The sequence below is a fragment of the Cavia porcellus genome, unplaced genomic scaffold (assembly GCF_034190915.1).
Source record: "Cavia porcellus strain 051 isolate PalLab524CR breed Dunkin Hartley unplaced genomic scaffold, mCavPor4.1 scaffold_6, whole genome shotgun sequence".
In the NCBI taxonomy this organism is placed as follows: domain Eukaryota; kingdom Metazoa; phylum Chordata; class Mammalia; order Rodentia; family Caviidae; genus Cavia; species Cavia porcellus.
In genome coordinates this window covers 97,251,034-97,266,065 of record NW_026947489.1, presented here as the reverse complement: position 1 = coordinate 97,266,065, position 15,032 = coordinate 97,251,034, and the positions used below count along the sequence as shown (strand labels likewise).

General features: G+C 45.8%; 1 protein-coding gene across 3 annotated transcripts in view; it reads left to right on the top strand.

Moving 5' to 3' along the window:
- LOC106026732 (natural cytotoxicity triggering receptor 3 ligand 1-like) overlaps positions 1-15,032 on the top strand; it is a 38,143-nt gene that overhangs the window by 3,549 nt on the left and 19,562 nt on the right. Inside the window, exons 2-5 of one of the 3 annotated variants that reach the window (XM_063251800.1) lie at positions 352-699; positions 4,500-4,544; positions 6,320-6,403; positions 7,687-9,685. In XM_063251800.1, the coding sequence (XP_063107870.1) occupies positions 352-699; positions 4,500-4,544; positions 6,320-6,403; positions 7,687-7,706 (497 nt within the window). In that variant the 3' untranslated portion in view covers positions 7,707-9,685. Of the gene's footprint in view, positions 1-351; positions 700-4,499; positions 4,545-6,319; positions 6,404-7,686; positions 9,686-15,032 lie in introns of those variants that run through there. The other 2 variants (XM_063251801.1, XM_063251799.1) reach the window with 2 other exon arrangements.

Here is a 15,032-nt window from a genome sequence, read left to right as displayed (position 1 = left end):
ACATTCTGGGAGGACAGAGACATTGAGTCCATAGCACGTGCCACACACCCATGCGTGGATGATAGTGGTACTCCCACATCAGTCAGCAGATGGAGTGAAATTTCTAGCAGACTCTCAGCTGGTCACTTGGTAGAAGGTGGTAAGCTGGTTCTGAAATTCCTGTGGAATTGTATCAATCCAAATTGCCAAAGTAATCTTGAAAAAGAAGAAAGAGGGATCTTAATGGATGTATGAGGGCCGTGAACTGAGAGGCTGTGCCCTGAGTCCTCACGGTTACCCCAAAAGGAATTTATTACTTGGTGGAATTTGAGATACCAAGGATGCCCAAAACCAAGTGTGCTTTTGTCACAGGTTCTCTGAGAGTGGAGGTGCCACTAAGGAAACTGAGCGCACGCCTGAATGACAATGTCACCATCCCCTGCAATTTCTCTGGCTTCGCAAGGCTGGACCTAAGTGTTATGGCTATTAGGTGGTTTCGCATAGATCCTAAGTCTGGATTGAAGATCACGGTGTTCGAGGTATTTGGCATTAATAAAAACATTCCCAGAACTGGGGCTGAAGTGTCTCTAGAGAGGCTACAGAGTGGCGACGCCTCACTGCAGCTGCCTGCGGTCCAGCTGGGGGATGCAGGAGTATACTGGTGCGAGGTGGTGGACACCCCTGCCATGGAACATGACAGCATCTTGCTGGAAGTCCTGGGTGAGTGCCTGAGGGCAGAGGCCTGCAGTCACACTGTGCTGGGTCCTGGGGTGGGATGCAGTTGGATGTGTGGGGCAGAGGGTAGCGTGTGGGTCTATCCCAGACATGAGCTCCCGTCCTGGGCTTCTATACACCCTTAGATAGCTCTGGGCAAGTCATTAGTCAGTCTGAACTTCAGTGCTCTACCGAAGTTGGTCATTGGTGAGATTGGGGGACCACGGGTGAGCAGCTCAGCCCAGAACCCAGTCCTCATCAGTGTTCTGTAAGTGACAGTGCTAGCAGTTGGTAGCTAATTCCCTCCAGCGTGAGTCCAGTCAGTGTCACTATGGAAACCACAGGGCAATGAGTAACTGGGGAGGTCTGGGCCTTGGCCTAACTGACCTCAATTCTATCCCAGTGTTGCTGTTTCAAACCTGTGACTGTGGCCAGTCATTTAGTTTCTTGAAACCTGAATATTCCACTGTATAAAATGGGCTAAAAGCTCCTACCTGCCCCATAATAAGATGTAAGGTATTGTGGTGCATGTCTGTAAATGCCAGTGACCTGGGAGGCCAAGGTGGAAGATCTCAAGGGTGCAGAGATCCTAGGCAGCTCAGATAGATGCTCTTTCAAAACAAAGCAAAACTGTATAACCAATAAAGAGATAGAAAAATAGCAAATACATCACTGAGTTACAGTGATTCCCTGGTATAGGTGAAAATATCCAGCTGTTTGCCTGTTGTACTGTAGGGAGGTTCTCAGTCAAGGCTTAAAACATTCCCCCAAAAGCTATTTGAGCTGCTCTTTCCACTTTTATAAAAGCATCTGACATGTGGTTGAGCGTTGTAGCTTTTAGTCTGTGGCATAACCACGGATATTTATTTTCTTATAGTTCTGGATTCTAGAAGTCTGAGGTGAGATGTCAGCGGGGCTGATTTCCCCAGAGTCCTCTCTTCTTGGCCTCCCTGTTCTCTGTCATGGTCATTTTTCTCTGTTCGTCCTAAATGTTTTCTTGGAGAGGCACCAGTTAACATCAATTAGGACCTACCCTGACAATCTGTTTTTAATGTAATTATGTCTATAAGAATATGTGTTTAAATCTTCACACTCAGTGGTACCAGGAACTCTGGAGAGGGCATAGAAATTTTAGGGAGACACAGATCCTAACAAATGAGCAGCATTTTCAAACCCCCTTCAGTGTATGTGTTGTTTGTTCACTTTGTGTCTAAGTAATACTAGGTGTGCAGCATTTTATACTTGTAAAAATTCATTGATTGTGCAACTTGCAGAAAGCCTGAAATAGCAGTGCTTTTAAAAAAGAAATGAACAGACTTACAAGACATCCCAGTGGGTTCTCATATTATTCCTACCACTGTGCAGAATTTATCATACCATTACCAGCTTGCCTCAGTATGGTGACTTTCATTTAATTAGCAAACCAATATCAGTAAGTTCCTGTTAATCAGGGTCTGTAATTTATTCAGATTTCCTGAGTTTTTACTTAGTATGCTTTTTGTGTTCCTGGATCTCACGTAGAACACCATACACTTTTAATTTGCGTGTCTCTTTTCGGCTGTGAACGTTTCTAGACTTCCCTGGATTTTGATGTCCTTGACAATTTTGAGCAACAGTGGTCGAGCTGTTGTAGGATCCACTCTCTTGGAGTTTGTTTGCTGCACTTATGATGTGACTGGAGTTTGGATTTGGGATGGTGACCATGGGTAAAGGGAGTTTGCAGCCCTTGTCCAGTCACATAATTCATGACTCTCCATGTCGCCCTTGACCTCCTGGGTGCAGTCCTGTGTGCCTGGCTGCTTCACTGTTAAGTTACTCTTGCTCTAGGCTTCTGTGCTCTGGTCCTTGAGAGGAAGTCACTGTGTGTTACCCCACTGTAGTAGGTGCACACCTTTCCCTATGGGAGGCAGTAGCTCCATGATTTATTTGGAATTCTTCATAGGAGAGCTGTTTTCATGGGGTTTTCTTTGTTATTTTTTTTAACAGATGTATCACTACATAGCTCAATTCAGAAATAGTAAGATCTCTGGGAGGCCATGTGGATGTTAGAGGGACCTAAAGGTGACCATATAGCAGGAAAGTAGCATTTCAAACCCTCCATCATAGAGTGTTGAATTTTGGGGCTCTATTATGTTTTTGTACCAGGCATCAAGCTCAGGACCTTGCGCTTGCAGGTGCTTGTGCTGCTGAGCTGCAACCCTAGCCTTGTTTAATACTGGAGGTGCAGACGTATGTTAATTACAGTTCATTTATTTTGCAGGTTACAGAAACCCTGAAATAACTGGCTTTTTAAAAAAGTTAAGATTCTTAAGATTGTCCAGAGAGGGCCTGGGGGCTTAGGTCAGTGGTAGAACACTTGTGTAGCAAGCTGCAAGTCCTGAGTTCAATCCTCAGCATGAAAGACACTTAAAAAGTTAACGAAGCAACAACACCAAAAAGATAGTGCAGAAGGATCCCATATTACTGTCTCTGCCCCATTACCTGTCATTAACAGCTCAATTTGTTAATTTAATGCACCTGTGTGATAGAGTCCCATCTAATAAAGTCCGTAAGAGTCTTTTAGCTTTTACTTAATATTCTCTATTTGTACTAATGTCCTCTCTAGAGTACCACATGTCCTCTAGAAGTTCTTAATTTATTTATTTTTTTTGAGGTACCAGGGATCGAACTCATGACCTCAGGCTTGCCAGGCAGGTGCTTATGCCACTGGGCTAAATCCCCAGCCCTGAAGTTCTTAATTTTACTGAGTTTCAAATTCCCTACTTTTTCTTTCATGTTTTCTTTCATGGTTCATGTTTTGGCTTTTTACTCCATAACTTTGTCTTTTGGCACTGCTGCAATTAGAGTCAGAGCCTCACGCATGCCAGGCTTTGCACTCTCACAGGCGACCTCTGCAGCCTTTACCCTGTGTTTAAAAGTGCATCACCAAAAAAAAAAAGGGCATCACCAAATTCAAGGCCACTGGATTTTCTCCTGTATTTGCTTAGTACATTTTATTGTCTTCTGTGTTTATCTAAATCTATGATTCACTTTGAATTAATCACTGTAGAATATCAGTCTGTATCCAAATTCCATGTGCATTGTTTGCATAGGAACGCTGAATTTCCCAGCACCATTCCTTGATTGATTTGGGGTGTTCCTGCTCAGTTATCACCTTGGCTCCTTGGGCAAAGATGAGTTGAACACATTGGTGTGTGTCTATTTCTATTGATTTATTTGTCTACTCTTTCAAGAGAATCTCACTGTTCTTATGTAAAACTACTTCCTGGTAGGTGCTTTTATCTTCCCTCATTATATCCAGAGTGAGCAGACCCTAGGTTCCTGTGGGCACACCTACCTGCAGTAGGAGTTGGTGATGAACCTTTCAACCTGAATGTGTTGTGTGCAACTGAAGATTAGCATGAGAATCAAGGTCACCGTGTGGCAACACCCTGCTGGGTCCCAGGACCCCCAGCCAGATGCCAAACTTGAACCAGACTCCAATGACCTTGTTTACACTTGCTGAAGTCTAACAGGGCAGATATCAAATTGGTGACCAGCTAGTTTATACCCACCATCCAGAAATTCCCAGTGTGCTGTGGCATCTCAGTAACCCTTCAGCTTATTGCTTAGCATGGTTGAGGCATTATTTCTGCCACTGAGTGTACATCCTTGAAAGGAGTGGGTGCTGATATTGCCTGTCCTGCCTGGCTGTGGTAGAAGAGATGTAAATGTTTAGGGGTGGGAGAAGCCAGTTAGCCTGATGTGGGAGTGATAAAGGAGAACTCGCACTGAGTGCAACACTGTGACTTCTTTTTCTTTGGCAGATGAGCAAACCAGCAGAGCATTTCCGGAGGGAAACATGGGAAAAGGTAAAGACATACACCTGTGTGTCAGTCCAATGAGTTCTGCCTGGAAACCTGTAACATCTCAGGGAGAAGCTGACCAACAAGGGTCCCCAATACCAACGGACTTCCACAGACACCAGTACTGATCCCATCATGAAGAATGAGAGTGGTCTGTTTAACACCCCCAGCTGCTTGGAACCCACTGCCTCTCTGGAAGACAATGGGAGCATCTACCTGGTGTGGTAGTGAGCCACATATCCTTGCACACCTCCCTGAGGTTGAAGTGCATTCTGCCTGTGAGAAGTGTCTTCTCACACATTTCTTCCTTCTGCTCCTTGGTCCCTGAGTAGTCTAAAGTCTTCGTCAGTGTTTGATGGGGGAAAACAGTAAACTTGGGCTAATGGAACAAGCCGGGTCTGTCTCAGTTGAACAGCAATGTGAGTTAAGTCCCTATTCAGGGGTGGTAGTAGTCATCAGGTGGAAATTGGTCTACGGGCCAGCTCATGACAGTTTTAGGTATCTGGAAGGTCCTTGTGATGTAGAATGGGACACTTGTCACCTGCTAGGAAAAAGGGCACAGGATTGTGCCTCTGTCCCCTGATAATAAGGGCTGTGGGGGCTGAGGACCAGCACCTCTTTCATTCAGACTCCAGGCCCACTAGATGCTATGATCTGACAGAGTCCAAACATATAGTCCTTACTAGGCTCTGTCCCAAGATGAGGAGCCATAGGAGGGTAACCCTACGAATCCCCATGGCTCTCTGCTGATATACCTGATCCTTCGATAATATGACTCCTACTAAAACCTCCTGCAGGCTGGGGTTTTGGGGCTCCTAAGTTGGTTGCCCAGTTCTTATCTCTCCTGTTGAGTGGGCAGGACTCCACTGATGAAATGAATGTTGCAGAGACAGCTTGAAGCCCTGAGGGATGTGAATGGAATAGGCCAGACTGGACCTTGGGTGATACTAAAGAGAAGTGGGTTGTTCTCAAACAAAAGCTGGGCTATGTGTGTGGGCACTGTGTGCAAGACAGGTGTGGCCCCCAGAGAGTGTGACCCCAAAATACGCTTCGTGTGGATGGAAGGAGGGCTCTGTCTGAATGGTATAGAGGTAAGTGGTAAGAGACAGCAGGCTCTGCAAGCTGGGAGGATATGTATGACACATGTGTGTGGTGTGTGGGGTTTAATGCTACCTGCTTTCTGACATAAGCATTCTGTACAGTAAGTTGCTGACTTGAAGCATTTTAGTTCTGAGATAGAGTTCCTAAGTCAGACCCATTTGTAAATCTCACAAAATAAACAGTATACACCTTTGATAGCAATGTACAGTGCAAAGCACAAAAACCCAAACCCAAACACACAAATTTGATAAATGTACTATTTCTCCTTTTACTCTTACCCTAACATGGTGGTAGAGTGCAGAACAACAACTGGACTTGCAACAACCTGCACTCCTAGCAGTCCTCCCCCCTCACCGTGGTACTGATGTCCAGCAGACACACATGAGCTACTCCTGACCACAATTTATTCCCACCTGTGTTGTTCACAGCATGAGGTCTGTTTATATATGTAAAAGTTCACAACCCAAGTGTTCATTAGTTGGAGACTTCCTGTACTCAGAGAGTGGAGATGTGTGTGATAGGAAAGGGGATGCCAAGTCCTGTGGCTTGAAGTTGTGCTGGGATCTCTTGACAGGAAAGGGGCACAAAGCTCCTCGATGCTAGCAGGAGTAATTTGCTGTGCGTTGTCTTACGCTCTTGCCACTGGTTGCTCCTTACTCTGGTTCTCGTTTTTTCTGCAGCATCTAAGAAGATAGATTCCATCTGGATCCTTGCTCTTCCTATCTTACTGACTTTAATAGTGAATTTTAATATACTGGAACAAGGTATGGTGCACTGTCTTACTTTTTTAGTTGCTGAGACAAAATACTTGATTGTCAAAGTTAAAGGGGGCAAGATTTATTTCGCTCACAGTTTGTCAAGGCTTCAGTGCATAATTGGCTGGCTCCGAGGAAGGTGGCTTGGCAGACAAACACAGATCATGACAGGCAGAATGTAGCAAGAGCAACAAGACAGCTTAGCGGCTTTTTTTTTTTTTCATTCTTCTTCTTGGATTATGGAGTGTCAAATCAATCAGTGAACTGATTTAGTGATTATACACCCTTAGTCCCAGCATTGAACCATGAATAAATCGGATATGCGAGATCCAGGCACTTCTGGAAAAACCCCAGCTAATAATCACATGAAGCTTAAGGGGGACATCTAGACACAAGCCATAGCAGGCTCTGAAAGAGGAGCCCAGTCTTTTGTTTTGGACTTTGCTCCAAGACCTCAGAATCATGATCAGTGGGCAGGGTCAGGCAACTCTGAAGGTTGGGGCTGGTGCGTTGGAAGTTTTGTGTGTGGTTTGAAGGCTCTTGGTGTGCTTAACCTAATCCTCTTGATTTGTATTGCTGTGGGGTCAATATGTGTTGGTTTATGACACTGGGAAGATGCACTGTGGACCTTCCTTTGTCTCTGTACAATGCAAGTGTCACTGTGAATTGAACCTGATCATGTGAGCGCAGACCCAGGTTTTGAACTATGTGCTGGCTGCATGGTTCTCACACACACGCAGAGCACAGAGCAGAGAGAAGGTTATTCCCTTTCTCATGTCTACTTCATGTTTCAGCTGGATGAACCACCACCAGCTTTCCCTGGCTCGGTCCAGATACTTTTCAGCTTCCATGTTTCTACATGGAATCCTTGTGTGCCGCCCAAATAGCAAGGGCCACAGCTTCAGGTTACAGACCCACAGGGTGAATGTGTATGCCAAAATGGTTCTATTTTACTTTTTCTCCTATTGCCTAGCATGCTGGCAGACACTGCCACTGTGCTATAGCGCCACTGCTTAAAATGGTTCTAGGTGATACAGTTTTTCTTAGTTACTTATGGCCTTGTCATAGTGAAATCTTTCCAAGACCAACCACCTCTCACCAGAAATGAAAAATGAGAAATTTTTTTCAAGAAAAAAACTGCTCATCTCAGATTAGTTATGTGAGTCCTGGAACTCATTCTCTTGGTTGGAGCGAAACCAGTGAGAAAACTGGTATAAAGTGGTTTTCACATGTTTGCATATGATATTTGTATTTATTGTCACTTTTTTCCTTTCTCTCATTCTCATATGCAGGTGCTCTTGTTGTAAACTAAAAGCCAGCTGTGACAATGAAGAAAGAACTGTCGCCCTACAAAGCATGATCGTTTACAAAGATGACTCCAATTCTTCACTGTTTCTTTGTGCACATCTGCTGTCACATAAATTTCCCGTGCCCTCCAGCCCACTCTCTGGACAGTGGGCTCAGGCAGGTGCCTTGCTCCAGCTAATATAAGAAAGTGACTACACGCCAGTTCTCACTGTGCCCTTGAGAGGCCATTTGTGTCTCCCTTTGCTGTCTTTGGTGCTTCTAACATGAGAAGGACAAACCCTGGCTGGCCTGCTGGAGGATAAGCAATACAGGCAGCAGGGCCACATCATCGCGGGTGAAGTGACAGCCCTTCATCTCCACTCATGCCGATCTACCTGTGTTCAGCAGTGCTGACAGAGCCAACTCTCAAGACAGGAGAAATATTTTTAATTAAATATTTATTTTTCAGTAATGATATTTATCAATCTAACTGTGGTCAGCAGTGCTGACTGGGCGAACTCTAAGGACAAGAGAAATATTGAACTGAATATTTATTTTTGAACAATGATATTTAGCCACATCCATGAACTAGCCTAACCGTAACCCTAAGGCGCCCAAGATGAGCTAGATGAACAAGTTGTTAGGCAGAGGGGTTTCCACTGACTTTGATCTGAGTGCAACTATTTTTCTCCCACCAGGAGAGGAGGCTGCACCCCAGCTCGGCTTTCTGCATTCTGACTTGTATCTTCCTTTCTTCATCCTCACCATTCTTCCCACAGGAAACTCAAGAGCTGCACTGGATGCAGCATTTTGGCCCCTGGTAGGGACCGGAGGCATGAGGAAAATCATCATACAGCATGTGAGAGGACACCTCTGGTTCTCATATGCAGGTGCTCTTGTTGTAAACCAAAACATGAATCAAACAGGTTCATGAGAATAAAAGAGCACAGCAGGCTCACAAGAGGCACAGGCAATAACAATGCATGGGCTGATAATTAAACCCCGTAACCCACCTACTCCTTGGCCCCAGTAAGAAATCCACTGTTTCAGAGGACAGGCTGAGTTCATAGCAACTAAGGTCCATAAAGCGACTAAATGCATTTCTTTTTTGGTGGACAAGCATTCTGAGCATCTCTTGGGAGGATGACAGTATGCAAGATAGCAAATATGAGGGATTTCCTTCTATCTTGTCTTTGAAATCCAATATTGGTCTTACTGTTTTACTTTGTTCTGATTAATTGATTTGCTTTATTCAGTATTCTGTTTCGATTGGTTTTAGTCCATTTTGGCTTTGGTTTGATTTTGCTCTACCCGATGGCATGGACAACTATTGTGAAGATAACAAGATATACTATGATAGCTATCATTGTTTTCCTAGTACCCTGCACTGAAGTTCTGTACCAATTTTGCTGCTTTGTCTTGATTGGCTTTTTTCTCTTTTGTTTTTTTGGATTTTATTATCTCTCAAATCAAACATACATAAGCAGGAGAGGTGTTATCAACATTCATTTCTTTGGGTATAAAACACGGGGCAAACAGGCTCTGAAGAACAACAGATGTATACAGAAATGCTTGGTGTATTATTTATTCCTGCATTTACTTTTTGTTTTTGGACTGGCATCTGTGAGTGTCTTGATGACCGTGCACCTGTTGGGATGACCACAGAGAATTTGGCTTGGAGCACTATCTTAAAACTAAGTCCCTAGCCGAAAAAGCTTAGTGGAGCTGTGGCACACAGTGCCCCGCCCCAGGCAGTGTACTTCAGTTTGTTAGTTGCCCAGGGAATGCTTCCTTTTCTAGTTGTGGTTGCTCCTGACTCTTAGAATCAGCTGGTCACTGAGATGCACATTGTATAAACCAGTCCCCCATTAACAAGCCATTCTGCCTGTGCACTGTTTGCTTGCTTATCTCATATGAACCCCAGACCACCAGAGATCAGGGCTTCATAGTTTGGGAATGATACCAAACAGTGTTCATTAATGTAAATAAATCTTCCTCCAAATCTGGGGTGGTGTTTGGGTGTCTCACCTTGCCATCACATCTGGCGCATCGACTGAGAGGACTGGCCATACTGACCTCTTTGGTCACTGGCTGTGGGCCTCACAGACAGACCAAGGACCTCTCCAGTTCCTGAGGGGAAGTTGTGCCCTCAAGATTTCTGGAGTCCCTTCGGAGGTCAGGAGAAGGATTGCTGGTGTAGCGGGAGAAGAGTAGTAGCTCTTGCATTTCTGGGGACCTGGTTTGTTGAACTAAGCCTGGCTGCCCCTAAACCAGAGGGGTACATTTGCTGATAAGGGACCCTGCTGCATCAGTGTCTTTGGAGTTCCATTCATAATAAGCTTCCTTCAACCCTCAGGGATTTTCTGTGGCTTGTGATAGTCCACAGGCTGTGTAATTTCCTGTTTCCTTCCCTCTGCTGGTGACTGAAAAAACTGTATGATCCCAGAAAATCATGGCTGGAACACTTGAAATTTCCACTGCCTCTAAATGCTCCCCAGCCTTGAGACTCAGTTCAAGAAGGCGCAAAAAGAGCAGTGGTTCAAGGGCTGGATGGACCAAACCCTGCTTGTCCCCAGTGGTCTAGAGCAGAAGTGTGACTCAAGAAGCTCCAGCGGCCTTCCCGAGCTTCCAGACTGGGATCTGACAACAGGTGGGGTTAAGTGACTGCAAAGAATATGTCCAATATACCCTGGAGTCAGAGGGACCTCACTGGCACTTTCTGTGGCCCTGGTTTAGGATGGACCCTCCGTGTAACTCTTTCCACAATGACCAGAATCCTTGGTTTGTAGTGACTGCTACAGTGCATTCTAGGGAACACAACACCTACATTTCTGTCACTAATCACACTGGTGTGCAATGTTCTGGGCCTGTCCCATGGGAGGAAGCCAGGCTGCCTTTTCCTGATGGGAAACTGCTTGCTAGTTTCGGAAAATTCACCCCATTTTCCATACTGGAAACCTGCACTGGCATCTTCAGGACCCTCAGGCCCCACACACACCTCAAGCCTTTCTGTTCCTCACCCAGATCTCCATGCAGCTGACCTCCTTCCAGCTCTGCCCTTCATCTGCTCACCTAGCTCCTCCCAAAAACATTTTCCTGGAGACAGCTTTCCTTAGAGCCAGCAGAGGAGAGTCCTGGCTCCTCATAGCTATCAGGATTCTCAAGGCCTCTGAGGTTTCCCCAGGCCTAGGCCTCAGACCATTTATGTTGGATTAAGACATACAGAAGCCCCTGAGAAAGAAGACAGGACTTCTGTACATCAGGGTCATACTCTTTCCAGACTGGGGCATCCACGTATCCACTCCAGGATGGAAGGAGGTGGGGACAAGAAGAACAGTGAGATTAAAACAGTGGGACCAGAAATGGGCCTTGCTCTATTATTGTAGTGGAGTCGAGATCATTTTAGCTTGTAGCCAGGCTCAGCATGCTGGGGCTTTCAAGATCCTAATGGGAAGGGAGATGGGTGCTTCCTACACTTCATTTGATTCTACTCAGGGCAGGTCCAGCTTTAGAGGTGGCTGAAGGGTGGGCTGCCCAGACTAGCCACATAGGCGTTCATGCATGAACTCCTGCATTTCCCAGATCCTCATGTCTTCTAAGCTTTGATGGCAATGTGTGGAACACATGAGAGAAAGTGTATATTTGACTTCATGATTTCTTTCCTTCACAGTGAGACACAGCAGGGTAGAGGTGAGTAGCTCTGGTCAGCGCCAACCAAGAGCTTCCTCTGTTTATAGCTCAAAGTCAACCCCTCTCCACTAGTGGTGAACCTTGTTATCAGGAAACCTCAGGCTTTGCAGCCCGAATATGTTCCAAACTCCTCCTCCCCAAGCCATCAACAGCCCAGGTGAAGGAAAGCAGACTCTGTGGAGCTGTGTTGCACACTGGCCTGTGTTGCATTTGAAATAACACTGCTGTTACTGGGGAGGTGGAAGGTGAGCTTCCGGGTCCCCAGAGGATGCTGGGGTGCACTGGTAGACAGCGAGGATAAAAGCAAGCAGTACAGTGGCCCAGGCTGCATGGAAATTTGCAGTCCTTTTGCCTCCACTTTCCAGAGTGCTGAGGGTGCAGGTGTGTGCACACTCTCACATTTCCTCTGAAAGGAAACACAGCCATCTTTAAGGGCAGTGAGAACCCAACTCCTCCGATGACTAAAACAGTCCCATTCATACCAGGAAAAACTTAAAGAGTCACAAGTAATATAGTGTGGGGAATTGGTCCACACACTAGAGAGTCAAAGAATCCTTCTCATGGCCAGGATCCCAAGGCAATATCTTGCCAACAAGCAGTGTAAGACTTCCAGTCCAGGGTAATGTCCTCTAAGAGTCCAACTGAAGGCCTTCAGTCCATAAAGTCTCATGTAAGTCTGCATCAAGGAGCTGCACTGGGGAGGCCCACGTCTCGGTAGTGGAAGCTAGAAAGTCTGCACCAGTGGGATGAAGGATCTGTGCCAGAGGCCTGAGGATCTAAACTGGAGGCAGGAAGCCATGCTCAATGTGAGGACCAAAGACAGAGCTTCCCTGAAAAGAACCACAGCCATCTTTAGTGATAGCAAGGATCAGAGCTCCTCAGGTGATGAAAACAGCTCAGTTCACACCTGGAAAGCCAGCTTGCCAGGCTTGTGCAGGAGAATCCACAGTGCACCATCTTCTGCTCCAGTTCTGCTCTGAGGCTGTTAGCAACAATCCTCAGGTGGGCCTTCCACATGCAGCACTTCGCTGGTGCAGTTCAGATGGGTGTTACAAGGTGACCACCAGTTATTAACCCATTACAGAGGTTCATTTTGGCCTTTGAACCAATGTCTCCTTGATACACTTACTCTACAAAGTCCATAGTATTTCTCTGGGCACTTTTAGCATTCTGTAGCCACCTATACCCTATAGAAATTCTTTAATTCAATAGGTTTTTCTACCACTTCAGGTCAGTTTTCATTCATGCTTTCCTCTATATTTTATCTTTTAAACATACGTTCTGTTACAGGTAACAGCAAAACTAAGATAAATGAGAAAATTTCCCCTTCATAAAAGCAACCTAGGTGCTAGAGGTTTAGCTCAGTGGCATAAGTGCCTGCCTTGCAAGCAGCCAGTTGTGAGGTCGATCCCCGGTACCGATAAAAAAGAAAAAGACAAAAAAAAAAAAAAAAAAAGCAACCTAGAAGTAGGCGACATCAAGTTCCCATCTTGCCATTCTGCTGTCTTCAGTCCCTGATTTTGATCTTCAGGTTCCCTCACTCTAGGGGCCGAACATGGCTCCTGACGGCAAGGGGACACTGGCAAGAACTTTCCCTGTTGCATCAGCTGCCTTCAAGCACTTTTCAAATCCTGCAGCACTTGGATTTGCATCTCGAGTATGTCACAGGGCCACCACACTTGCTGAGGAAGCAAGAAATCCACAGGGAAATTTCCGTGCTGCAAGTAAAGGGTTTTTGTTTGTGGCTTTTAACTAGGAAGAGAAAAAAAAATAAAAATAAAAATAAAATAAAATAAAAAATAAAAATAAAAATAAAGGAAATGTTTGGCTGATGCTTTTCAGTTTTAGATCAAATCACCTCTGTTGGCTACCTAAAGCTCTGTGTTCATTTTTCTTTTGTGACAGAAAACATTCATTCCTACCACTGCATGAAAATACTATCAGAAATGTGATCTGTTCTTGCATATTAGCTCTAAGACCATGACATCTAGGTATCTCATCTCCCTCAGGTTTGCATATTAGTCCACCTGCAGCCTAAGAAAGCATTTTTCCATCTCTAAAAGAACAGCATGTATAATGCATAGGGGCCAGAAAACTGCAATAAAATTGACCTTTTACAAAAGGGAAACCCAGCAACACAGTAGTGGCTGCTGGTAGCAGCAGGTCTTGTCAAAACAACAATAAGAAAAACAAACAAACAAAAGACTCTCTGCTACCGTTTATGACTCTTATTACTTGGTTTGCCTTGGACACAACAATACTTAGAGTCATCCATTCCCCACCATGGTCCCCATCTTTTCCTCTCATCTCATCCCCACAGTCTGGGGCACTCTGACCCCATCCCTGGCTTCCACCCAAAGCCCACTCCTTATCCCTCTCAAGCCTGTCCGTTCCTACCCTGCCCAACAGCAGTTCCCCCTCCTCACCTACCCTAGGATCTCACAACCTGTCCTTTTTCACCTATTGAGTCACTACCTGCTAATTCTTGTCACCTCTTCTTACTCTACACGTTTAGAAGTTTCTTTTTTGGTTTTTGCGTGTTGGTTTTGAGGTAAAGTACTCTGTAGCATGTTGCATTGGCAGCAGAAAAGACTGCTACACACAAAACCATAGAAAAGGAGGATTTACTCTGGCCTGAGTTGAGGATGAGTGTGAGGGTGCTCATAACAGCTTGAGAGTGAGAGGGGAAAAGCCCAGGAAGCACCTGGGTAGAGAATGTTTCTTCCTGGAACCCCTGGCAGCCTGTGGATCCTTGGTGGGGAGTACCCTCCTGATGAACTCTCTCCCCCCAGCCCAACTCTTGGCAACCCTTGCCAATCAGAGCTTCTTGTTGGTGGAAAAAAGCAGGAAAGGTTCATTTCAGCTCAAGGTTTGTGGAGGTTTCAGTCCAGGGCTGGCTGGTACCATGCAGGCAGCATGACAAGGAGCAGGGCACAGGAAAAGGTTACCTCTTAGGGGCAGGCAGGAAGCCTGAGTGTGCAGTGTAAATAGGAGTTAGGCTCAAGTGTAACACCTGCAAGTCTAAAAGCCTGGGCAGCTGGAGCCAGCCTTGGCCCAGGGTGCTTTGAATGATAGGGACTCAGGCTAGGGGCTCAGAGCCCCCTTCTCAGATGGGGCCCAGGCCCGGGAAGGGAGGGAGCCTGAGGCAAATGGGGGCTCCTTAGTGACACAGTGTGGAGAACTTGGGGTGCTGAGCACTGCAGAGCTGTGGTGGCCCTGCTGGTCTTAGTTTCTTTTTTTTTTTTACCAAGGTTGAGTGGGCCTCATCTGGGTCACTGCATCTGGGTGCAGAGGCATGGTAGACTTTGAGAGCTTCCTCATGCCCCTGTGTGACCTTAGGGAAGCAGGACAGGTAGGACCATGGTGATGAGGAAAGATTGCCTGGGCCCCGGGGCCTGATATGAATAACAGAAATATCGCTGGGCTTCACCTGCTCCTAGTGCCATCTGAGACTGAGGCCTGGGGCAGGGAGGAGGGAGCTGGAGGCAGAGGGAACAGTCTTCCAAGCCCTGAACTGAGGAGCCCAGACAGGGCTGATGGTGCAGGTGTTAAAGGAACAGAGAGTGAAAAGCAGAGAAGGGGACCCAACCAATCCACTCTAGTGCCTGGAAATTTTACAGATAATAATTCATTAAGCCTGTCAGTGATTTTATAACTGTTG